The sequence below is a fragment of the Pan paniscus genome, chromosome 1, assembly GCF_029289425.2.
Source record: "Pan paniscus chromosome 1, NHGRI_mPanPan1-v2.0_pri, whole genome shotgun sequence".
NCBI classification, from domain to species: Eukaryota; Metazoa; Chordata; class Mammalia; order Primates; family Hominidae; genus Pan; species Pan paniscus.
In genome coordinates this window covers 226,235,309-226,259,982 of record NC_073249.2, presented here as the reverse complement: position 1 = coordinate 226,259,982, position 24,674 = coordinate 226,235,309, and the positions used below count along the sequence as shown (strand labels likewise).

The 24,674-nt window shown below is 58.9% G+C and overlaps 1 protein-coding gene and 1 long non-coding RNA gene across 6 annotated transcripts; one reads left to right on the top strand and one right to left on the bottom strand.

Moving 5' to 3' along the window:
- Positions 1-3,815: 3,815 nt before the first annotated feature.
- Positions 3,816-9,798, bottom strand: LOC106634498 (uncharacterized). 3 transcript variants are annotated; one of them, XR_001337869.4, is made up of 3 exons: positions 6,452-9,798; positions 5,987-6,279; positions 3,816-5,622 (listed from the first exon to the last, which is right to left on the bottom strand). It is a non-coding gene; the product is annotated as an uncharacterized LOC106634498 (long non-coding RNA). The 3 variants fall into 3 exon arrangements; XR_004669952.3 differs by having other exon boundaries at positions 5,987-9,798; XR_008621288.2 differs by having other exon boundaries at positions 6,211-9,798.
- Positions 9,799-10,168: 370 nt separating this feature from the next.
- GABRD (gamma-aminobutyric acid type A receptor subunit delta) lies at positions 10,169-21,621 on the top strand. 3 transcript variants are annotated; one of them, XM_034953433.3, is made up of 9 exons: positions 10,173-10,332; positions 15,828-15,940; positions 16,220-16,287; positions 16,404-16,624; positions 18,464-18,546; positions 19,066-19,203; positions 19,980-20,135; positions 20,420-20,631; positions 20,852-21,621. In XM_034953433.3, exons 1-9 carry the CDS (start codon positions 10,265-10,267, stop codon positions 21,149-21,151), a joined length of 1,359 nt encoding a protein of 452 aa, XP_034809324.1. In that variant the 5' UTR covers positions 10,173-10,264; the 3' UTR covers positions 21,152-21,621. The 3 variants fall into 3 exon arrangements, with proteins under 3 accessions (XP_063458498.1, XP_034809324.1, XP_063458494.1); XM_063602424.1 differs by lacking the exon at positions 10,173-10,332 and adding an exon at positions 14,954-15,090; XM_063602428.1 differs by lacking the exon at positions 19,980-20,135 and having other exon boundaries at positions 10,169-10,332.
- Positions 21,622-24,674: the final 3,053 nt, after the last annotated feature.

The following is a 24,674-nucleotide window of genomic DNA, read 5'->3' as shown; positions in this document are numbered from 1 at the left end:
GCCAGGAATGGTCTGAGAAGGCAGATGGTACGATGGGGTTTGGAGCTGCATCACTCACTGCCCAGCTGGCAATGGGATCCCATCCTGCGTGGCACATGGATGCCCTGCACGAGGTAAAGCTCTCCCTGTAGTGCCCTGGGAGGACGGCGGCTGGTGCAGTGGTTCAGGCATTTGAGAAAGATGTGTGCTTAGGAGGGTGCCCAGGGTGCGTACAAGTACAGCGTTCTGGCCAATATTAAGAACAGTACAGGGGTCTGGCTGATATTAAGTTGCATTAACACTCTAGGCCGGGCGCGGTGTCTCACGCCTGTAATCCCAGCACTGTGGGAGGCTGAGGTGGGCGGATCACGAGGTCAGGAGATCGAGACCATCCTGGCTAACACAGTGAAACCCCATCTCTACTAAAAATACAAAAAGAAATTAGCTGGGCGTGGTGGCGGGCGCCTGTATTCCCAGCTACTCGGGAGGCTGAGGTAGGAGAAGAGCGTGAACCCAGGAGGCGGAGCTTGCAGTGAGCCGAGATTGTGCCACTGCACTCCAGCCTGGGTGACAGTGCGAGACTCCGTCTCAAAACAACAGCAACAACAACAAACAAACAAACAAACAAACAAAAACCCACTCTAGAGAGGCATCATGAAAAGTTTCAGACAGTCAAACAGCCATCGAAACTAAGCACGAAAGCCAGAGAGGTCCTTGTCCCCTCCGTGGCAGAAAAGGAAATGCTGGAAATCACGACGAGGCATGGAGAGTTCCAGTAGTTGAATTTCAAAGACGACCAACTCTCAGTCAAAGCCAGGTTGCTGTCAAGGCCCAGGTCTGGGTTGAGATGAGCTGGTGCCTTGATACGTGGGGCAGGGATATCTGGGTGGATGCTCCTGAATGCTTTGGCTGCCCAGATTCTTCTGAAACCTCAGAGCCTGCAGAGGAGACTCGTGCCTCCCGAGGAAGAGCTGGCACCCTGTGCCCCCCACCCCCTAAGTATAGGAAGACTGCAGAGTCTTCCCAGAAAGACAACAGGGCTCCCTTCAGGGCCTGTCCCCACCCTCCTTGGCTGCCAGACTGGTAACGAGGGGTGAGCTGCAACATAACCTAGGTTGAATACAATTTATTCAAAAAAAGAAAAAGAAAATCATACCAAGATGGCCAGCAGCCAAACTGATGAAAACGAGAAGGCAAAACTCTTTACAACCATGAGTGTAAAGACACACATTTCATAAAGTGCAGCAAAGAAACGGCAGCAAACTTCCTGCGAGAAACCATGAAGCCAGAAGACAAGAAGCGACTTGGAAGTGCTGGGAGAAGAAATGGCCAGACGAGCCCCAGTGCCAGGACCCCAGCGACCGCGCCCAGGGAGAAAATGACTTTCCAAAGCGAAGGCAAGTTGATGCTGTGTGAATCCTATCTCAGTACAGCTGGTTTGTTTTTTGCGTTTTTTTTTTTTTGAGACCGAGTCTCGCTCTCGTTGTCCAGGCTGGAGTGCAGCGACGCGATCTCAGCTCACTGCAACCTCCGCCTCCCAGGTTCAAGCGATTCTCCCGCCTCAGCCTCCTGAGTAGCTGGGATTACAGGCGTGCTCCCCCACGCCCGGCTAATTTCTTCTTGTATTTTTAGTAGAGACGGGGTTTCACCATGTTGGCCAGGCTGATCTCGAATGCCTGGCCTCAAGTGATCTGCCCGCCTCTGCCTCCCAAAGTGCTGGGATTACAGGTGTGAGCCACTTCACCTGGCTTAATTTAATTTTGTTCTTTAAATGAAGGTAAGTTTCTACTTCCAGCCGAGATGGAGTAACAGGGACAGGTTTGCCTCACGCCTGAAACAACTGAAAGACCCAGCAAAATATTTGAGACAACAGCCCCTAAGTGATGGGACATGAGGGAGCCACGGGCAAGATCCTGACAGCAGGGAAATGGGTGAGGTGAGCCCTCTGAGGACACCAGCTACTTGCCTAGGAAGGCGTCCCGGCCACCACACAGGAAAGGGGAGCCAGGGTGGAAGGGGAACCAGGGTGGGGCGCGGCCCGTACAGAAACAGGGCCATATCGCCAGCATTGCAAACTTTGTTTTTTCAAAAGATACTGTTGTGAAAATGCATCAGCAGGCCTTAGACTGGGAGAAGGTGTTTGCGAAACATATATCCAACAACAGACATGCACCTAAAATATAGAAAAAACTCTTAATAATAAGACAGATTGACAACTTCATTTTTAAAAACATTAGGCTTTTAAAAGATTTGAACAGACACGTACGTCACCAAAAGCTACTCAAATAAATAAGCACATAAAAAGATGCCTATTAGCCATTCAGCAAATGCGTGCCGGCCAGACGAGGTGGCTCACTCCGCTAATCCCAGCACTTTGGGAGGCTGAGGCAGGAGGGTTGCTTGAACCCAGGAGTTTGAGGCCAGCCTGGGCAACGTAGTGAGACGCTATCTCTATTTAACAAAATAAAATAAAATAAAATAAAAATTTTTAAAAAGCTGGGCATGGTGGCTCACTCCTGTAATCCCGGCACTTTGGGAGGCTGAGGCGGGTGGATCACTTGAGGTCAGGAGTTCAAGACCAGCCTGGCCAACATGGCAAAACCCTGTCTCTACTAAAAATACAAAATTAGCCGGGCGTGGTGGTGCCAGCCTGTAATCCCAGCTACTCAGGAGGCTGAGGCAGGAGAATCATTTGAACCTGGGAGGCGGAGGTTGCAGTGAGCCGACGTCTCGCCACTGCACTCTATCCTGGATGACACAGTGAGACTCTGTCTCAAAAAAAAAAAAATTAAAGAAAAGAAAGTGCATGTTAAACCCACAATGACATACCTCCACACAGTCATAAAATGGTCAAACTTAAAGACTTCCAATGTCAAGTGTTGATCAGCATTGGAGCAACTTAAACTCTCACATACTACTGCAGGGAGTACAGAGTACAGCCACTTTGGAAAGCAGATTGGAGGCCAGGTGCGGTGGCTCATGCCTGTAATCCCAGCACTTTGGGAGGCCGAAGTGGGCGGATCACCTGAGGTCAGGAGTTCGAGACCAGCCAGGTCCAACATGGTGAAACCCCATCTCTACTAAAAATACAGAAATTAGGCGGGTGTGGTGGCGGGCGCCTGTAATCCCAGCTACTCGGGAGGCTGAGGCAGGAGAATCATTTGAACCTGGGAGGCGGAGGTTGCAGTGAGCCGACGTCTCGCCACTGTACTCTATCCTGGATGACACAGTGAGACTCTGTCTCAAAAAAAAAAAAATTAAAGAAAAGAAAGTGCATGTTAAACCCACAATGACATACCTCCACACAGTCATAAAATGGTCAAACTTAAAGACTTCCAATGTCAAGTGTTGATCAGCATTGGAGCAACTTAAACTCTCACATACTACTGCAGGGAGTACAGAGTACAGCCACTTTGGAAAGCAGATTGGAGGCCAGGTGCGGTGGCTCATGCCTGTAATCCCAGCACTTTGGGAGGCCGAAGTGGGCGGATCACCTGAGGTCAGGAGTTCGAGACCAGCCAGGTCCAACATGGTGAAACCCCATCTCTACTAAAAATACAGAAATTAGGCGGGTGTGGTGGTGGGCGCCTGTAATCCCAGCTACTCGGGAGGCTGAGGCAGGAGAATCTCTTGAACCCGGGAGGCGGAGGTTACAGTGAGCCGAGATCACGCCACTGCACTCCAGCCTGGGTGACAGAGTGAGACTCCATCTCAAAAAGAAAAAAAGAAAGAAAGAAAAGAAAGCAGATTGGCAGCTTCTTACCAACTTAAACATACAGTCCCCTTGAAACCCAGTAATCCTACACATATTTATTCAAAAGAAACGAAAACATGTGTCCATACACAGACTTGTATGTAAATGTTAAAAGCAGCTTTACTCATAATAGCCCAGAACTGCCTATGTCCCAGAGCCCATCAACAGGTAGACAGTTCAACAAACCGAGGTGCGAGCATGCAATGGAATGAAGTATTACTCAGCAATAGAAAGTCCACCGCTGGCATGCACGACAGCATGGGTGGCCCTACAGAGTGCTGAGCTGACAGAAGCCAGACAGGAACGACGGCTCTGCTAGAAATCCACTGCCACACGAGTCACTGCGACACACAGCAGCTTAAAACAGTGTTTATCATCTCAGCTTTTGTAGGTCTGGGTCCCGGCTCAGTCTCCCTTACAAAGCTGCAGTCCGACGTCAGCCAGGGTCACGGTCACCTCCAGGCTTAGCTGTGGCAGCATCCCAGGGTGGCTGTTGGAGTGAGTTCCCTGCTGTCTTGGGGGTGGTGGAGGGGTCTGGCTCTCATGGCTGCCTTCAGTTCCTGGCCCATGAACCTCCCCACCTCGGCAGCAACCCAGCACTGGCTTCATCAAAGTGAGTAGGGGCGACGGTGCCCTGAGACCTGAATCACGGCATTTTATAAATGAATCTCAGGATGCCTCATCACTCTTTTTATTTTATTTTTATTTTTTTTCAAGATGGTGTCTAGCTCTGTCACCCAGCCTGGATGGAGTGCAGTGGCACGATCTCAGCTCACTGCAATCTCACCTCCCAGTTCTCCTGCCTCGGCCTCCTGAAGAGCTGGGATTACAGGCGTGTGCCACTGTGCCCGGTTGATTTTTGCATTTTAGTAGAGATGGGGTTTTACCATGTGGGCCAGCTGGTCTCGAACTCCTGACCTCAAGTGATCCGCCCACCTTGGCCTCCCAACGTGCTGGGATTACAGGTATGAGCCACTGCACCCTGCCTTTTTATTATTTGTTTTAGAAACTGGGTCTCAGTCTGTTGCCCAGGTTGGAGTGCAGTGGTGCGATCACGGCTCACTGCAGTCTCCACCTCCTGGGTTCAAGCGATCCTCCCACCTCAGCCTCTGGAATACCTGGCTAACATTTTTTCTGTAGAGACAGGGTCTCCCTATGCTACCCAGGCTGGTCTCAAACTCCTGGGCTCAGGAGATCCTCCTGCCTCAGCCTCCCACAGTGCTGGGATCACAGGTGTGGCCATGGTGCCCGGCCCATCACTCTTTATGGATGAGAACAACACACTGCTTGGTCCAGACGACATGTGAGGAGGAAGGCCACACCACACCAGGGGTAGGGATCGTGGGGAGCCCTGGGAGAAGGCTGCCAACCCACCTTCCTGCTGGACGGTCCCGTTAATGAGCTGCCGCGAGTTCCATTCGCGGCCAGATCTTGTCTCCCCAGCAGCCCACTTTAGGCGTTTTCATGCCGTTGCCTCAGTCGTGCTCGTATCTAAAAGTAGGACGTGTTTGTCACTTGATCGACAGCCCTTTTGTTAGAAACGTTACTTTGTGTTTAAGGTTTTCTATCGCACGAAATAATTCAAATTGCAGCTTTAAAAAACATAGAACACGAGAATAGAATACCGACTTCTCCACATTAAAAATGAGTAATGGTTCTTGGATATCTATTTAACTCAAGTACAGAAAAAATGTTCTAAGCGGCCAAGCTGGGTTGTTCATTGGTTCTCAGGGCCTGGATGGCTAAAGACAGCTACACAGCTAAGCGTGGTTTCCGACTGAACTGCATCCTTTGTTTCAGTAGACGGCCGGTCTCAGGCTGCTACACGTAGTTTGCATTTGGTCGTTTCTGCCAAATTTCCTCTGCTTATCCAAATGAACGGAGTCCGTCTGAAAATCACAGGATTAATAATTACCACCTAACTCGATAATGTTCTTCTCTGTGTCCCTGCCATTTTCTCTGTTTGGTGCATTTCCCCAGGAAAGTAACAGAACAACCTCACAAATACATCAGGAAGGGGGTTTAAATTTAGCGAGCGCCGTTTCCTCTCCCAGGTCCTGGTGACTCACCTCCACCTCCCAGGGCTGTCCTGCTGCTGCGGAGCTGCAGCAATGGACGGGGGCCAGCTCCCTGCCCACGCCTCGGACTCTAGGCTGTCCCTTCCCCTGCGCTGTGGGCATCTGAGCATCCGGCAAGGTGTCAGTCCAAAAGAAACAATGTAAGTGGGCTGCAGGCTGGCATCTGAATACCCACCTCAACCCGCAGACCACACTTCCGTGGCTTTCTGTGTGCTCCATAGGACATTGGTGTCCAGGGAAGAACCGAGTCAGTGACTCCCAGGGCTAACTAACGGGCAGGATGTTCATTCCTTCCAGAGCCAAAGGTGCACGTTCTGCTCCGTGCCATATGGGGAGAGTGTAATGCCTCCCAGCGCTGAGCAGAAGGAAGAGGCAGCAGCTATTGCCCTGAGCACCCACCCAAAGGGCTCTGGATGGATCCTCCCCGATGGAGAAGCAGTTCCATGTGTCCAGGAAGCAGGAAGAGCGCTGTGAAGGAATACTGGGTGTGTAGGGATCAAGGGCTCTGGGTGTGAAGTCTGAGCTGCTTTCTCGTGACTGTTCCCACAATATGGTGCTGGAGCCCCCTCGGTGTGCACTCTCAGTGGTGCCAAGACAAGGAGGTGGGTTTTGTTCAGGAGCCTGGGTAAGGAGCACATACCCCATCTCAAACAGGGAGACTTCCGTTGATGGAGATCGGCCTTGTTACTGATTGTGAAAACCTCACCAGAGCCTCGTTCGGAGGGTGGGTTCTCCCACAGGACAGGAGATGGGGCATAACCTCCAGTATTCCCCAGAGAGCGGGCAGCCCACATCTCTGCAAAGTGGGTAGTCACTGTCAAACAAAACAACCTGAGACGCTTTCTAACAGAGTTCAGCACTTCTGACACTAAGAAAACCAGTCACAACTCTCACCCTGTCATTTTGTAAAAGAAGAAAACAAAACTGGGAAATAACTTCGCTGAGGTCACACGGCCAGTTTGGAGCAGAGCTGGGACTGGCACCCAGACCTCTGACTCCTGGAGCTCTTCCCAGATTCTTGAAAGGGGCCAAGAAGTGAGCTGCTTCCATCTCATGGGTACAGAAACTCCCTGTCCTGGGGCTCACATCCACCAGGTGCCGGCCACACAGGCCCCGGCTCCTGACCCCTGGGCCAGGCTGCTCCCCGGCTGGCCTTCCTGGTGCTGGCGTGGTCGGAGCTTCCCTGGGTGGAGGATGAGGCTAAGGAAGCCGACTGGTTATGCACATCACAATGGGATGGAAGTTCGGAAATGGCAACAAACTAATTCTCAAAAACCTTGAAAAAGAAATTATGAAAATTCCCGTTCTTCAGATCCAAACTGAAACATCAGTTAGGAGACCGGGTGCGGTGGCTCACGCCTGTAATCCCAGCACTTTGGGAGGCCGATGTGGGCCGATCACTTGAGGTCAGGAGTTCGAGACCAGCCTGGCCAACATGGTGAAACCCCGTCTCTACTAAAAATACAAAAATTAGCTGGGCATGGTCGCAGGCGCCTGTAATCCCAGCCACTTGGGAGGCTGAGGCAGGAGAATTGCTTGAACCCAGGAGGTGGAGGTTGCAATGAGCTGAGATAGTGCCACTGCCCTCCAGCCTAGGCAACAAGAGCGAAACTCCATCTCAAAAACAAAAAAGAAAGAAAGAAAGAAAGACCAGTTAGGAACAATAAAGAATGGAAATGAAGTGTGCAGACTTCAAACCTTGCAGAAACCTGTGAATGATGGATGGGACATGCATTTGCCTCTAGGACTGAAGGAAGAGGAGACAATTTGATGCCACCAAACCACCAGATATTTGGCTAAGATGCCCGCCCAGCTTCAACTGACATACACACAACAGCACGACTTTCCAGCAAAAGTTCAACATTGGCTGGGCGCGGAGGCTCACGCCTGCAATCTCAGCACTTTGGGAGGCCACGGGGGAGGATCCCTTGAGGCCAGGAGTTTCAGACCAGCCTGGGAAACATAGTGAGACCCCATCTCTACAAAAAATAGAAAATTATCTGGGTGCAGTGACATGCCTCGGTGGTCCCAGCTCCTCCAGAAGCTGAGGTGCAAGGATCCCTTGAACCCGGGAGGTGGAGGCTACAGTGAGCTGAGATCGTGCCACTGCACTCCAGCCTGGGCCACAGAGCAAGACCTTGTCTCTTAAAAGAAAAAGAAGAAAATTAAATGTTAATTTTATGCCCCAGATAATAGAGGAGCGTGAAGAAAATGGCAATAGGGTGTGGCTTATCCTGAATGAATCGGATCCAGTGAGTCAAGATCAACGCTGCTTCTCAGAGGTGATCAGCACCAAGATATCCTCAGATAAGCTCTTCGCAGATATTGAAGGGGTTGCGACCATGAACCACTCTCACTGCTTAGTTCCAAAGCTCAGGAAGGAAAGACAGGGAGGGCCGGGCACTGTCCGGAGGCAGTGATGGCGTGCTGGCCGCAGTGGGTGCATGGACTTTGCAGATGTGGAGTCTGCACCTCCTCCTACATTTGCTGAGCACCTACTTCATCCAATACACCACCAAGGAGAAGACGGACAAGACCCCTGTTCTGGAGGGGAAAAATAAAAATAATGCCTCTCACCGGGGGCCGGGCCAAGCTCTGGGCACCTCTTCATGAATTAACTCCTAAATTAATCCATGGAAGGGACACGTGGGAAGGGGCACGTGTGCAGAGCACAGGCTCAGACAGGAACCCCGGGAACACAGGGAGGTCAGTGCTTCTGTACCCAAAGGACCCCTCTCGGCAGGGGCCAGTGAGCAGCCGGGAAGGGGGCCTTGGAGTTGAGACCTGTTGGGCTTGTTAGAGCCCCGTTCCTGGATTTAAGAAAGCAGGCTAGGGCTGGGTGCAGTGGCTCACGCCTGTAATCCCAGCACTTTGGGAGGCTGAGGCGGGCGGATCACGGGGTCAGGAGTTCGAGACCAGCCTGGCCAACATGGTGAAATTCCGTCTGTACTAAAGATACAAAAAAATAACCGGGCGTGGTGGCAGGTGCCTGTAATCCCACCTACTCGGGAAGCTGTGGCAGGAGACTTGCTTGAACCTGGGAAGCAGAAGTTGCAGTGAGCCGAGATCGTGCTCCAGCCTGGGTAACTGAGCCAGATTCCATCTCGAAACATAACATAACATAACATAACATAACATAACATAACATAACATAACAACATAAATAAAGCAAGCAAGCTGGAACCAGCCTCATTCTTCCACTTCCCACAGTAGGGATTGGGCTGGAAATTCCGAAGCAAATCCCTCTCTGCACTTTCCTCCACCTGCCCCTGTACGGCCAGGGCCCTTCATCCAGAAGCACGCAGCCTCGGGGACAGCTTCGCCATTTTTAAGTGTTTTCACGAGGGGTTGACACTGTGCTGTCAGCGACATCGCGAGCCCAGAAGTGAATAACTGACACAACAATGATTAAAGTTTGTGAGCAGCTTCAGGAAATGGCAGCGCAACTTTATGTTCAAAAGATCCAAGGCAGGAGAGTGTGAGGCCTTCCCTTTCCCAGATCCTAGGGGTGTGGAGGGGGGGCCTGGGGCCATGAGAGGTGTGGAGAGTCAGAACTGCGGCCTGCGGCGCAGCCCCCACCTGCTTTTCCTCTCCCCGCCCCCGTCGAGGGTCCCCAGGGATCAGGACTTGCTCCCAAAGTCGCCTGGCCCCAGCTCCCGCGAAGGCAGGAGGGTTTTGGAAGCAGCCGCTGGTGGGGGTCTCTCTCCTGACAGCTGCAGGGACCGGCCCCCTCCCCACCCACCGCCGGCGCAGCCAGAAGCAGCCACGCAGACGTGCGACCCCCCACAAACCGCCTCGGGACGAGGTTCTGCCGCGCCCGTGGGCCACAGTGTCCACGCGGGGCTTGTGCCGGTGTCGCCTCCCATGAAGACACGCGGAGGGTCCCGTCTGCGGCGCGTGAGGGCAGCGGTCCCGGAGAGCCAGACCCCGGCCAGGGAGAGCTGCCCGCGAGGGAGGGGGCGCGGCTGGCGGAGGGGGGCGGGATGGGGCGGGGGGCGGGGGGAGGAGAGGGGGGAGAGGGGAGGGGACCGGGTAGGGTGAGGGGGGGAGGGGGAGGGGGAGGGGAGCGGCGGGCGCGGGGTGGGGAGGGGAGGGGGAGGGGGAGGGGAGCGGCGGGCGCGGGGTGGGGAGGGGAGGGGGAGGGGGAGGGGAGCGGCGGGCGCGGGGTGGGGAGGGGAGGGGGAGGGGGAGGGGAGAAGACAGGCAGCGGGAGGGGCGGGGGGGAGGGGAGGGGGGCGGGGGGGAGGGGAGGGGAGCGGGGGGAGGAGAGGGGAGCGGCGGGCGGGGCCGGGCTGCAGGGAGCGGCGGGCTGGGGCGGGCTTGGGGCGGGCTCCGCGCTCCGTCCGCCCCCTCGCGCCCGCGCCGCGCTCGCTCAGCTCCCGCCCGCCTGTGCCGCCTGTGCGGCCGCCGGGAGCCAAGTTTGCGCGGACCCCGTCCCGAGCCCGCCGCGGTCATGGACGCGCCCGCCCGGCTGCTGGCCCCGCTCCTGCTCCTCTGCGCGCAGCAGCTCCGCGGCACCAGGTGAGCGGGCGGGGTCCGCGCGGCGCGGGGTCGGGGGCGGTGGGGGGCCCGCGTCGGCCCGAGATAGCGGCTGGGAGAGCGGCCGGCGCGAGCCCCGGGCCCCGGACCCCAAGTCTGAGAGCCCCGCGTCCTCCCTCCCCGGGGTCTTGCCCCGCGGGCCCCTCGTTGGACTCGCCCGGACGCTGCCCTTGGGCTCGGGACGCGGCGACTCCCGCGCTGGCCGCCCCCGCCCGGTGCTGTCCGCCGTCCTGGTGCTGAACCTGGGCTGGGCGAGGGCGTCGGAGCCTCCCGGTTCCCCTGCTCCGCGGCGCGCGTGGAGGGTCCCCGGGTCCGCGGCACTCGCGGGTCCCTGCCCGGCGGGTGCCTTGAGGAGAGGAAAGACCTGAGAACTCGGTGCGGGGAGGCTGCTCCCTTTGCGGGGGAGCCGTTCCCCGTTCCCCCAGTGAGCTTCCCCAGCCGGAGAGTCTGGGACGGACGGAGGAGGCTGTCTCGCTGTGGAGGGTGGGCCCGGCCTCCGGGGTCTCCTTTCAGAGCCCGTTTCAAATGGCGTGGGCAGAACTCCTGAGTGTGTGCAGGTGGACGGCGGCCAGGTGCCCCTGGCCACAGAAAAGAGATGATGGATTTCTTAACTATTTTGGGAGGGACTCCCCAGAGAAGGAAGAGGCTGAGAAGGAGGCCCCCCAGGGCTGGAGCCCCCTCTGGCCTACAGCCCGCCCCCATCTCCTCTCTGGGGATCTGAAATGGGCTCCTCAGCCACCTAGGCAACTTGGCCCCACCACTGGGCCTGGCTGGCCGCCTTCCCCAGGAGTCACGAGAGGACATTTAGGGGCGTCTTTGAAAATCACCTCAGTGCAAAGACTGCAGAAGAAACAGCAAAGAGCCATCCCCCAGCATTCGGGATCTCAGAGACCGTGAAGATGTAGATATAGAGGTGGCTGACCGTAGTAGAGATGGCAGCACCCAACACGGGGCGGTGTGTCAGAGTTTTCCCATTGGAGGTGCGGGGGACAGAGCCCAGAAGGCCTGGGTCCAGCTGCAGCCGTGTGCCCATCAGGAGACCGCGGGGTCGGCACTGCCCCTGGCTCTAAGCAGCCCGTGTCCTGGGAAGAGCTTTGTTCTTCCATGAATCCCAGTGGGCCTTTCTCCCTTTGTCCTTCCCCTCCTTCAAGGTGAGAGGAAGGACGAAGCTCGGGGCACAGTTGTGGATGCTGTGCTGGAGCCGTGGGGACAGCTGCCAGCCCAGGCCCACGGCCACTTAGCCAAGAGGCTGAAATCCAGACGGCTCTGAAACCCCAAAGTTTTAGCCCAAGTTCGACACCAGAATTCAGTTGGCAGCAAGTCCCGTCCCGCATGGACGTGAGACTCTTCTCATCTTTATTATTCCTACTTCTGGGACTATTTATATACACTTCCTGCTGGGAAATTCTTCAGGCCGCCCCCAGCCACAGCCTCTGTGTCCACCATTTCCCTGTTCTAAAATCTGAAGATCCTTAATCCTGGCCTGCATCTGGCTCCTGGGCTGACGGGGAAGGGATTCTGTGCCTGTTTCCTTGGGCAGGAAAGCTGGAAGGCCACGGCCCAGCCAGGAGTGGGGGGCCTCTGGGCCTGCAGTCACTCCCATCCCTGGAAGAGGGGTGCCGTCGGGGAGGACACCTTGCCTGGTGAGAGGTGCACTAAGCAGTGCTCTCTAGTTGAAAACAGTTACCACCTGGCTGCATGCTGCAGCCTCTCCTTTGAGGTCATCCTGTCCACACACATGTGCTGGGCTCAACCCCCTGCTCTTGGCGTCTAGGGGCAGGCCTGGAGGGTCTCCCCAGGGTGGAAGCACCTGCCAACTCAGCCCTAGGGGCCACCTTCAGACTTAGCGGGGTGCTGTCCATGAAGGGCCTCTCTGTATCTGTGCCCCTCCACTCCAGAAACCAGGACAGCCGCCCTCTCTTCCTTCAGTCTCGGGGTCCTTGTCCTGGAGCTGTATTGGACGTCAGTGGGACCCATTCTGGCCATTACCCCGGGTCCCCATTGCAGCAGCTCCTCATGGGAAAGGCTGGGTGGGATAGGAAGGGAGTGTGCTGCGTGGCGGCCGTGGGTCGGCCCGGAGTGTGAAGACCCGTGCACGCGGCAGGCACCGAGCTTGCCGACTGCATGCCCGCGTGGGTGGCCCTCCCGGGCTGCCGGCACCTCCGTCTCCCTGGAGAAGCTGTGCTGCGGCTCCTACCGTGCCAGCTCGCGGTGCGCTGGTGGCGGTGCTCCTCTTCGCCTTGGTAACTGCAATGCTGGGAGGCTTGAGCTGCTCTAAAAGCAGGGCTGTGGGATATGTGGGCTGGGTGTGCGCCATGGAGAAGCCTGCAGGGGGAGGATCCCAGCTACATCTACCTTCCCTGTCTGTCCCCAGGGCGCAGACAAGTGACAGGGATGGGTTTGTTTTTCAGTGGGGCCAGGAGGGCAGGAGGCCAGGTGACCCATGGAGAGCCACCCGAGGGGGAAGCTGCCATGTCTTCATGGCGCCCACTCTGCCCCCTGAGTTTGGAGTCCTAAATCCGAGTGTAGACTTGGAGCCTGGTGTGTAGCTCTGAGCCTCTCTGTCCATCCACCCACAGGAAACCCCAAGCTCAGGCCACCACTGGGCCCCAGGGCCACCAGGTGAGGCAGCAGCCCTCTCCCGAGGTCTCCGTGACATACCAGAGTCAGGACATCCCCACCCTGTGCCTATCTCCGCTGGTGCAGGCTGTGTTCCCCCAGCCCCCGCTAGATCTGCCTCCCTTGTACATCCTGACCTGAGGAAGTGGGGGGCCCTCCAGACCCCAGAGTCTGGCATGAAGCGCACGCCCCCACACTCTGGCCCTTCCCATCTGTTCATGGTGGGACAACGACCGGGGGCTCTCCTAGGTGAGAAATGGCGTGGGGGTGGGAGCCTGCTTCCTTCTCGCCCCCAGGAGATGGCAAAGGTGCCTCCAGGTGAGCTTTGTGGCGGGGGCTGCTCCTGGCCTTGCCTTCGTGCCCCCCCACATGTGCCACCACCCTGAGATGGGCAAGAGACGTGGCCCAGGAAGGACGGTGTCTCCTGTGGCCTCATTCCAGGCAGGCTAGATGGCAGCTGGGCTGGTCCAAAAATAAAGCCTCACGAGAGCCCTTTGCGTCCGACCTTCAGGGCAACTGCCATTTGCATTTCTAATTGGCCGGGACTTAATTTGATTCCATCTTATACTTTGTTACCAAAGTGCCTGCTCCTCCTTAGCCCTGTGCCGCGCCACTCCTGGGGGTCCCGTGGGCGCGGGGTCCTGGGTCTGGATGGACAGCAGCCCTGGATGCTGCCTCCAGCTGGCTCCTGCCAGAGTTGGGCCACCACAGTCGTCCAGGACAGATTGGGGTTGGCAGAATCTGGTTAGCTAAGGAACGTTTGGTTCAAAGTCCAAATCTTTGAAAGGCCAGTGTGTAAAACAAGAAGAAAAGTGGTTCTGATGGAAAGGGAGAGGGCCTGAGCTCCCCGCTGCTGCCTCCCAAACCCCGGTGGTTCTGATGGAAAGGGAGAGGGCCTCAGCCCCCGCCCCCGCTGCTGCTGCCTCCCAAACCCCGGTGGTCCTCAGGGGGCCCAGGACGCACCTGAGGATAAAGTGTATGGAGCAGAGTCAAGGCTGGATGCAGGGAGAGGCAGGGAGAGTGTCCGCCTCCCAGCGTCCTTCCCAGTGTTTCTCTGGAATCGCGGGTTTAAGATTTGGACCTGCTCATGCAGCTCCCCGGCTGGACTTAGCCTGAGGCACCAGACCTCTGTGCCCCGCCCCTTGCCTCTCCCTTGGGAATCCAAGGACTCAAGAGGGCTGGAGCTGGAGAGACAGACAAGCAGAGTAGGCTGCAGGTGATCTGTGTGGGGCGCCGGGAGGGTGCTGCACGGGGTGGGGCTGGTGGCCCGGCCTCAGCTTGACTGTGCCAGACAGGCAGTGTGGAGGGGTGCCTCGAGCCCAGGTCTCAGTCTCTGAGGGAGCAGGAGGCCAAGGGCTGTGGCCCCCGCCGTGAGGAGGGGAGGGGCAGTCAGTTGCGTCCTGGAGAGCCAGGCGTGGAGGAGGCCTGGGACTGCTCTTCTCTTGGTGGCCTGTGGAGTAGCCCAGCATGGGGCACCCGCTTGAGGCTGTGTCTGAACTGGGGTCAAATCTGTCTCTAGGCTTGCTGTGGGGGAGGCCACTGACTCAGGTCCTGACCCCTCAACTCTCCTGGAGGGCTTGGGCCAGGCTCAGGGGCCTGGCGACCTGGAGGACATGTCTGAAGCCACCCCCTTGGATAGAAATGATTCCGAGAATACAGGGGGGTTAATCTCAAGGCCCCACCCCTGGGACCAATCCCCATCCTGTGTGCAGGAGGACAGGTATGACAATCACCACAAACTGGAGGGCTTGAAACAACAGACACCTATTCTCTCGCAGCTCGGGAGGCCAGGAGCCTGAAATCAAGGTGTGGGTGGGGCTCGTTCCCCTGGAGGCTCTGAGGGAACCTCTGTCCCCGGCCTGTCTCCAGCTCCGGCGGTGGCTGGAAACCCTGGCCTCCCCTGGCCTGTGGACGCCTCACCCCAATCTCTGCCTCCTCTGTCCCCAGGCTTCTTCCCTCTTCTCTTCTAAGGACACCAGTCCTTGGGTTTAGGGCCCACCCAATCCAGCATGGCCTCATCTTAACTAATTACCTCTGCAAAGACCTTCTTCCCAAATAAGCTCACATTCTGAGGCCCTGGGTGGATGTGCATTTTGGGGGACGCTGTTCAACCCAGTGCAGGTGAGCAGATGGGGGCCGGGGGGGTGCTGGGGTGCTCTGGGCTCTGGCAGCATGGTGTGTATGGGGAGGAGACGCCTCCTTCAAGCCTGGGCGTCCCCATGGCCCTGCTGTCTACCCCGAGCTGCTCCGAGGTTGAGCTAAACCACAGAAGCACATGGCCATTTGGGGATCTGGAGCCCACCCTGGGCCTTCCTGGGAGGAGACAGAGAGTAGGAGGCTGTGGGCCCGGGTTTTGGGGCCCTGTCCTCTTCCTGTCCCTGCCCCTTGCCTCCTCCTCACACTCCTCTTCTCCAAACCATCTAATGGGGGAAGCTTCGCCCTCAGAAGCCGACAGGGAGACCTCTTTGGTGAGGGACCCCAGGGGTGGAGACCCTGAGGCCGGCCTCCGCGGGCTGGTTGAGGAGGGAGGCTGTTAGCCTGGGAGCTTGGCCCACGCTGGGGGGCTCTGTCCAACCCAGGGCCACCTCCCTCAAAGCCAGGAGGGCTAAGTGGGCACTGAGGCCGGAGGAGGAAGCCAGGTCAGGGCCGGTGGAAGAGGCTGAGGACCTCCCGGGGTTCCCTGTGTCCAGCCAGAGGCTTGGGGACTGGCCAGGCCCCCACCTGCAAGGGCTCCCACAGTGGTCCCCCATGCCCTGGCCCAGGTGCCCAGAACAGTGCTGCATCCCCAGGAAGGGACCCAGGCTCAGTGGAATTAAATTAAGTCCTGGCCTGTCTGACCAGTGGCTTTGCATCCCCAGAGCGATGAATGACATTGGCGACTACGTGGGCTCCAACCTGGAGATCTCCTGGCTCCCCAACCTGGACGGGCTGATAGCCGGCTACGCCCGCAACTTCCGGCCTGGCATCGGAGGTGAGGGGCGGTCCAGGCCCAGCAGGCAGGAGCCGCTGGAGCCCAGGCTAGGCCGTGGCTGAGTGGCCCACTGGGCTGTAGGCTGGCCTCTGGGCAGGGAAGCCTGGCTCTCCCCTGGGGGGCTCCATCAGAGCCAGGCCCCCACACAGACAGCCAGGGAGGTGCAGCTTTTCAGGCCATGATGGCCGACTGCCTGTGACTGGGACCCCGGCAGGGTCCCATCGTGGCTCCCATGCTGGGCCGGCCTCAGTCCTTCTTAGTTCTGCTCTTTCCTCGCAGGCCCCCCCGTGAATGTGGCCCTTGCCCTGGAGGTGGCCAGCATCGACCACATCTCAGAGGCCAACATGGTAGGTGCCACCAGCCTCTGCCTCAGGCACGGTGGGTGCCCACAGCCTCTGCCCTGGGCTGCATGCCCCTGGGGGTGGAGCAAGGCTGACCCCCGGCCCCTGTGCCACCTCCACAGGAGTACACCATGACGGTGTTCCTGCACCAGAGCTGGCGGGACAGCAGGCTCTCCTACAACCACACCAACGAGACCCTGGGCCTGGACAGCCGCTTCGTGGACAAGCTGTGGCTGCCCGACACCTTCATCGTGAACGCCAAGTCGGCCTGGTTCCATGACGTGACGGTGGAGAACAAGCTCATCCGGCTGCAGCCCGACGGCGTGATCCTGTACAGCATCCGGTGAGCGGGCTGCCCACCCGGACTCCGGGGGAGAGCCTGCCCGGGCCAAGCGTCGGCGCCTGGACGCTCCAAGGCTTGGAAAAGCTCGAGCGGCTTCTGCTGCTGGGAGCTGGCGGGCGGGCGGAGGGGGGGGGCAGAAGCTGCGCGGTTATTTATATCCCCCGCAGCTGCTGGAGAAACATCCGCTCCAAGGTCGCCGACAGGAAGCCGGCAGATGTGGCTTTTTGGCCAACACAGTGCCTTTTGGTTTTTAAAATGGGGTGGAATTCACATAACATAAAATTAACCTTTTTAAAGTGAACAATTCAGTGGCATTTGGCAGATTCGCCACGTTGTGCAACCCCACCTCTGTCTGGTCCAAAACATTTCAAGACCCCAAAAGGAGACCCAGCCACTGAGCAGGTGCTCTCCACTCCGCCCTCCCTGGAGCCCCAGCAGCCACCCGTTTGCTTTCTGTCTCTGTGGGTCTGCCCAGAGACAGAAACATTTCATCGAAAGGGAATCACATGCTGTGTGTGGGACCCTTTATGACTCCGGCTTCGTTACTCAGCATCACGTCCTCACGGTTCATCCCAGTGGAAGCCGGAGTCAGGGGCGCCTTCTTCTTCATGGCCTAGGCGATGGCCCACGGCAGGGGCGCGCCACACCTGCCTCCCATCCCTCTGCCGAGGGGCGCTTGGGTGGCTTCCGTCGTTGGCGAATGTGAAAACACTGCTATGAATGTGTGTGCGCGCATTTGTTTGAAAACCTGTTTTCAGACACATGCCTCTTAAACATGGAATTAGTTCATGACACTTAAAAAATCAGGAGGCATGTGGCCGGACGCAGTGGCTCATGCCTGTAATCCCAGCACTTTGGGAGGCCGAGGTGGGTGGATCACGAGGTCAAGAGATCGAGACCATCCTGGCCAACATGGTGAAACCCCGTCTCTACTAAAAATACAAAAGATTCGCCGGGCGTGGTGGCAGGGGCCTGTAGTCCCAGCTACTCAGGAGGCTGAGGCAGGAGAATGGTGTGAACCCGGGAGGCAGAGCTTGCGGTGAGCCGAGATTGCGCCACTGCACTCCAACCTGGGGACTGAGCGAGACTCCATCTCAAAAAAAAAAAACAAAAAAAAAAAAAGAAATCAGGAGGCAGCCGGGTGCAGTGGCTCACGCTTGTAACCCCAACACTTTTTGGAGGCTGAGGTGAGAGTATACTTGAGCCTGGGAGTTTGAGACCAGCCTGGGCAACATAGGGAGATCCTGCCTCTACAAAAATAATAAAAAATATTAGTTGGGCTTGGTGGTGTGCACCTGTGGTCTCAGCTACTCGGGAGGCTGAGGTGGGAGGATTACCCACCTCAAGCCCGGGGGGTTGAGGCTGTAGTGAGTCAAGATTGCACCACCGTACTCCAGCTTGGGTGACAGAGTGAGACCCTGTCTCATAAACAAACAAAAAAATGGAGATATTTTACATAGGAATTTAAATATTTGACCTCTCCTAGAAAATCAAGTGCGTGGCAACTCTGGGCCTATTCCCGTGTGTTCCTCAGCCATCGCTCGGGCCAGGGCCTGGGTGCGCAGGCTGTCCCCTGCCCCGTAGGCCCCCAGCCTAGTTCAATAGTCAAGCATTTTGAAGAGAATGAATGAAATCCAGTTCTTGACGGTCCTAAAGGAATACTTGACGTCTATGAAGTTGAGCAGTTTCCAGGTTTACCTGGATTCTGGGCAAACACAGTCTGAGAAGTAGCTGGGGCTCCAGGCAGGTGCTCAGGGGGCATCTCTGCAGGGGAACTGCCAGGCTTTCGGGAGGGCTGGCCTCACCCCCAAGGCCTCACTGCCATGCTTGTCTTGGCAGAATCACCTCCACTGTGGCCTGCGACATGGACCTGGCCAAATACCCCATGGACGAGCAGGAGTGCATGCTGGACCTGGAGAGCTGTGAGTGGGTGTACAAGGCGGGCAGGGGCTTCTCTCGGAGGGGCCATGCTGGCTTCTCCAGCAGTGGATGGGGGCTCAGACTGTCAGCCCGGGGCCTGGACAAGGCTGGCCCGGCTCAGGGTGCAGGAAAGCACCAAACCAGCTTCTGCATGCAAGAAGCCTGGGCAGGAGGAGAAGGGGCCAGAAGGCCTGGAGCAGTCTGGCTTGTGGGTCTGTGCCCTGCCTGGGGAGCCGGGCCGTGGAGCCCAGACATGGCACGGATTGATATTGTTGAGCCAGTGCAGCAGCCCCTGTGTGTCACCTGACAACGGTGACCCCATCTGTGTCCCATCCACCTGCCCGGCGGAGCCCGACGTGGTCCCAGAGCTGAAGGCCTCCTCGCTCCTGGCTGGGGTCCTGCTCGGTCCCCATCACGATGGTGTCGGCCCCCTGCAGGCTTCCTGTGTGGACGGAGCGCTCCTGCCAGGGCTCCCGGGGCAGGGCCAGGCTCTGCCGCCCACCTGTGTGCTTTTCCTCCAGACGGTTACTCATCGGAGGACATTGTCTACTACTGGTCGGAGAGCCAGGAGCACATCCACGGGCTGGACAAGCTGCAGCTGGCGCAGTTCACCATCACCAGCTACCGCTTCACCACGGAGCTGATGAACTTCAAGTCCGGTAACATATGCCCACCGCCCCTTCCGCGTGTGCCCGCCGCCCCTTCCTCGTGCGCCCGCCTGTGGTTTTCATGCTTTTTAGTCAAGCCACCCGCAGGCCCCCAGGGCCCCTGGGGATGCAGCTGGGACGCTGCTGCCTTAGGAACTTGCTCATTGGCACCAGCTGCACCTGAACCAGGGCTTCCAGGCCTGCCATTGTGTGGGCGTGGGTCAGGCCTTCCCATCTCACTCCTTGGTCCTTTCTCTCTTCCCAGCACTCCAGATTTATGGGAAACCAGAGGGTGTGGGGAGCTCTCTTAGCCCCAGGTCTGCAGGGCTCAGGGGCCAAGCTTTCCTTGGCTACCTTGTCTCCCAGCCCCACTTTCCCACCCCTACGCACCCCTGTCCCCGGTCATCCAGAGCCAGTGAGCCCAGTGCTGGCTCCTTCCAGAGCCTGGCTGTGCCCGCAGGAGTGTTAGGAGAGAAAGGGGTGAGCCCTCCCCATTGGTTGCGAGGGTCCCTCAGGGCCAGTCCAGCAAGCGTGAGGCCAGCAGTAACCTCAGCCTCTCTCCCTCTCCTCTGGGTGACACTGCTCAGGACCAGCCTGTCCTGTGGCCAGACCTAGGTTCGGAGGCCCCCTGACATTTCAGGCCATGTGGTTGGTGGGGAGGGCAGGGGTCTAAGTCTCTCTTCTGAGCCCTGGTGGGCCCCGTAGCTGCCAAGCCCTGCAGCCCCTGAGTCCCATGGCTGGGCTGGGCTGGGCAGGGACGGGGGCACCGACGGTGGCTGTCCTGGCAGCTGGCCAGTTCCCACGGCTCAGCCTGCACTTCCACCTGCGGAGGAACCGCGGCGTGTACATCATCCAGTCCTACATGCCCTCCGTCCTGCTGGTCGCCATGTCCTGGGTCTCCTTCTGGATCAGCCAGGCGGCGGTGCCCGCCAGGGTGTCTCTAGGTACGGGGCCTCGCCGCTGCTCCGAGGGAGCTGGAAGGGCGGCCCTGGGGAACAGGACTCCCCATTCCTCGGCTGGGGGCTCAGCACTGGCCTCTGGACCATGCCAGCTGTCCTGGGGCAGTGGCCAGCCGGGCCAGGCCAGGTCAGGGAAACAGGACCTGCTCCCTGGGATGGGCATGGGGGTGGGGGGCAGCGGACCCTTATCCGTGGGTCACAGGCACCGAGGCTGGGATGGGGCGGCGTGAGGGCAGGACTACGACGATGGCACCACCTGTGCCCTGCAGGCATCACCACGGTGCTGACGATGACCACGCTCATGGTCAGTGCCCGCTCCTCCCTGCCGCGGGCATCAGCCATCAAGGCACTGGACGTCTACTTCTGGATCTGCTATGTCTTCGTGTTTGCCGCCCTGGTGGAGTACGCCTTTGCGCATTTCAACGCCGACTACAGGAAGAAGCAGAAGGCCAAGGTCAAGGTCTCCAGGCCGAGGGCAGAGGTGAGGGCCTGGGGCCGAGCCAGGGACAGCACTGCTGGGGGCCCCAACCAGGACCCTTCAGCTGCCCCAGCCCACTGTGGGTCCCAGCTGTGCTCCCTGAGCGTGGGGGGCTGGAGCTGCTGGTCCAGGCGGGGCCTCCGCATGGGAACACCTGTGGTCCAGGGCCCTGGGAGCTGCACCCCAGCGCTCAGCCCTGTCTCCCCCACCGGCCTTCGTGCAGATGGACGTGAGGAACGCCATTGTCCTCTTCTCCCTCTCCGCTGCCGGCGTCACGCAGGAGCTGGCCATCTCCCGCCGGCAGCGCCGCGTCCCGGGGAACCTGATGGGCTCCTACAGGTCGGTGGGGGTGGAGACAGGGGAGACGAAGAAGGAGGGGGCGGCCCGCTCAGGAGGCCAGGGGGGCATCCGTGCCCGGCTCAGGCCCATCGACGCAGACACCATTGACATTTACGCCCGCGCTGTGTTCCCTGCGGCGTTTGCGGCTGTCAATGTCATCTACTGGGCGGCGTACGCCATGTGAGCACCGGACTCAGGCCACCCTCGCTTGTCCTGGCGCCCGGCGGCGGCTGCCCAGAAACTTCCTGGGAGAAAGAGCCCTCGGGCTGCCTTCCCCTCTGCGTGTTTCGAAGTGGGATGACAGTCGGCCACGGAAAACAAGAGGAAGCCTCGGCCTCCCTGAGCTCTGACCCCAGCCTCACCCGAAAGGCCAGCCTGGGGCTCTCCGGCAGGCAGCCCGAGACCTGCACAGATGAAGGAGCAGAGGGTCTGACCGAGAGGCTGAGCCGGGCCGGGGTCTGGGCCCTTCAGGGAGCCGCGGATTTTTAGGTTCAGAAAGTGATCCTGGTTTCTAGGTGTTTGCTCTGCAGGATCGGGATCAGCGCGTGGGAGGAGGGGGAGTGGACATCCATCCGGTGAACAGTGAAGGCGTTTGTGAGGTCTTTCTGGTCCCAGCATGAAATAAAGCCTTGGCCTGGGGGCCGCTTCATTCTCCCTCACTGTGCTGCGCTTCACTCCTGGGGTGCCTGGAGCCCACCCCAGCTGCCCGGAACACCCTTCTCCAGCTGCAGGCTCCCTGGGCGGTGTTTGGGTGGGAGCTGATTGTGAAAGTGCAGAGAACACTCAGGGTTGAACACACACCTTGCCCAGGGGAAACAGTGGGTCGAGGTCCTGGGAAGGAGGCTGTCCTTGTCAGCAGGGCAGGCTTCGAGGGAAGAGCTTCAAGAAGTGATGAACCAGTTTTTGTGACGCTGGCTTCAGGCACTGGGTCTCCTCATCTATGTCCCCGCGCTGTGATGAGGCCATTTTCTCCAGGGGCGTGAGGCAGGAGCCTGCGCCGACAGTGTGAGGGAGTGAGCTCAGGGTCGCTGTCCCAAAGCCGGGAGCTTTTGAAGTGTCTTCCTGAGATCCTGGGGCTCAACACTAGACTTGGGGACAGAGACTTGGGGACACAGGGGCTCAGGGGCTGGATCCCAGATGAGCCATGTCTGGGGTACTGAGGGAGGGCTGAGGTGCAGGGGCCTGGAGGGGGCTAGAGGAGCTGCCACTCCCTTGGTCCCTGAGGGCTTTGGTCCAGTGGGTGTCCAGGGCTAGGTGCCACCATGGTCCCCTCTTGGGTGTGAGGATAGACACATGGAGGCCACCGAGGCCTCACAAACACCACAGCCCTTTCCCACCTGCTGCCACTGCCACGGACATGGGGTGACCACCCTGCAGCCCAAGGACCCCCCCGGCCGTCAGAGCAGCTGACAGGCAGCTCTTAATGAGGGGTCCAGGTTTCACAGGGCACTGGGTCATTACTTGTGGAAGAATCTGAAGGGAGCAGTTGGAACAGCTGCTGGGGCTCTGCCATCCGCTGCGGGACCCAGGTGTCTGGGGCGCTGCCATCCTCTGCGGGACCCAGGCATCCGGGGCACTGCCATCCTCTGCAGGACCCAGGCATCCAGGGCGCTGCCATCCTCTGCAGGACCCAGGCGTCCAGAGCCATCACACGGCAGCTCGCAAGGTGGCAAAGTCGGCCAGGCCAGTGCCCTGTGGAATCAGGGTGGCCGCTAGCCCTGGGTGGCCCCCATCTCCATACCACTGGGGACCAGGGGATGACTGTGTGAATCACCTGTCCTCAGCACGGCCTGTGGCAGCCCTGGCAGGCTGAGCAAGCCGAGAAATCAAGTCATCACTGGGGCCCAGGCATTGCACCTGGGGATGGACACAGGCCGAGCTGCTTCCCCAAGGGCCAGGCTGTGCCCAAGAGCAGATGAGGGCACTGCCCACCACGGCCCAGACCACAGCCCCGTGCTCCACCTCTGGCCCCTGCTGGAAGGTCCCCCACGCCACTTCCTAACAACCACTCCTCATTCCCAGGCTGCCCTTTTGCGCCCCTGCTCTGCAGGACAAGGCTGTGAGGCTTGGCAGGGTCGTCCTGGGGGTGGGACAGGCTGGGGATGGAGGGGGTGGGACGGACCAGGCTCTGTTGTGGCCACAAGCGGCACACAGAACAGAAGTGAGCCCTGGGGCAAGCAGAGAGCAGGTGGCCGGGGAGCAGCAGAGCCGGATCTGGGTCAGCTGGGGCTCCAGGCCACCTCCCGACACCAAGGCGAGGCGGCTGAGCCTGCCAGCTCCCTGTCCAAGGACAGAGACACCCCTGCAGGGCCAGCTCTCACCGTCTCACCTCCTACCCTCTGCTTCCTGGGCCTCCCTGCAGGGTTACCGCTCCCTCCTCCCTGGAGCTCACCTTGCTCTGGGGATAGGGGCCCAGGCCGCAGATGGCACACACTATAGCTATGGGCTGGGTCCCAGGCTGCCACCACTACCCACCCCAGGCCCCCAGGCTCCTGCCCCAAGGGCGGGCCTTCCACCCAGGGCAGCCAGGGAGGGTCAGCTCCAACTCCTGGGCCTTTGGGGGAAGGGGGTTGGTTCAAGATTCTGGGAACTATTTGGGGGCATCTCCTGGACCTGGAGGCTGTTGAGCCACCCCCCACCCCGCTCTCTGCTGTGAGGACCCTGGCCCCCATCTCTGCCTTGTCCTCCTTGCGGCCGCAGGGTGCCCTCTTTCCCAGGCTTGTACCCACCAGGAGCTATTTAAAGCCAGCCTTTGCAACTGCCTTGGGCACCCACGCAGCCAGGCCCGCCCGGGCAGCAGCCGTGCCTGATTCTGCAACCAGCAATCACCCCCCCCACAAGCAGGCTGCTGTTTCTGCCCACATATTTACAGGGCCAGGAAGGACGGGAGGGCGCATGCTTTCAAACGCGACTTCTATTCTGGTAGTGAGGGCAGGAGCAGATGAAGGCGGGGGTGGGTCAGAGTTTGCAGCTGAGAGGAACCTGTTTGGGGAGGGGATGCCAGTGTTGCCCGCAACAGGGGGCACCTGCAGCAGAGATTGGTGGGCAGAGAGGCTGCCAGGGCTCCGTACACCCCCATCCCAGCAGAGACAAGTCTTTGGGGGCTGGTGGCTTCCTGGTCTCCGTGGAAGGCTGGACTGTGTACCATGAGCAGTGACCCCTGAGTGCCCCCTGAGAGTTGGGCCCACTCTTCCCTGAGGCTAGAGGCCACAGGTGGAGCAAGAGGGGCCAGGACGTCAGGGACAGCGTCCAGCTTCTCCGTCCCGTGGCAGAGGTGGGGCAGGCACCGGCCGTTACAGTGCCCCTCCCCTCCAGCGAGGCAGGCGGGTGCATAGCGCAAGCGGAGCTCACACCTAGGGGCGTCCTCATGTGGGTTCCCCTACAAACAGAGCCTGAGACAAGGACTTGGGTGCTGGGAGTTTATTTGGGGCTGGGGGTCTCCGCTGCCTAAACAAAGTACCACAAACCAGGTGCCTTAGAGTGACAGAATCTGTTCTCTCTGGAGCCGAATGTCCAAAATCAAGACGCTGCAGGGCTGGTTCCCTCTGGCAGCTCCAGGGAGGACCCTCCCCCGGCCTCCCTCCTGCTTCTGGAGTTGCCAGGAACCTCTGGCCCTCCTGGCCTGGCAGGTGCACTGCCTCAGCCTCTGCCTCCGTCTCTGAGTCATTCTGCTGTCTCTGTCTCTCCTCTTCTTCTCAGGCACCTGC

Coding starts and splice junctions, on each gene's coding strand:
- GABRD (XM_034953433.3), top strand. CDS start 10,265: ATGGACGCGCCCGCCCGGCTGCTGGCCCCGCTCCTGCTCCTCTGCGCG. Junction 15,941..16,219: donor CTTCCGGCCTGGCATCGGAG/GTGAGGGGCGGT, acceptor CTTTCCTCGCAG/GCCCCCCCGTGAATGTGGCC. Junction 20,632..20,851: donor TCTCCAGGCCGAGGGCAGAG/GTGAGGGCCTGG, acceptor GCCTTCGTGCAG/ATGGACGTGAGGAACGCCAT.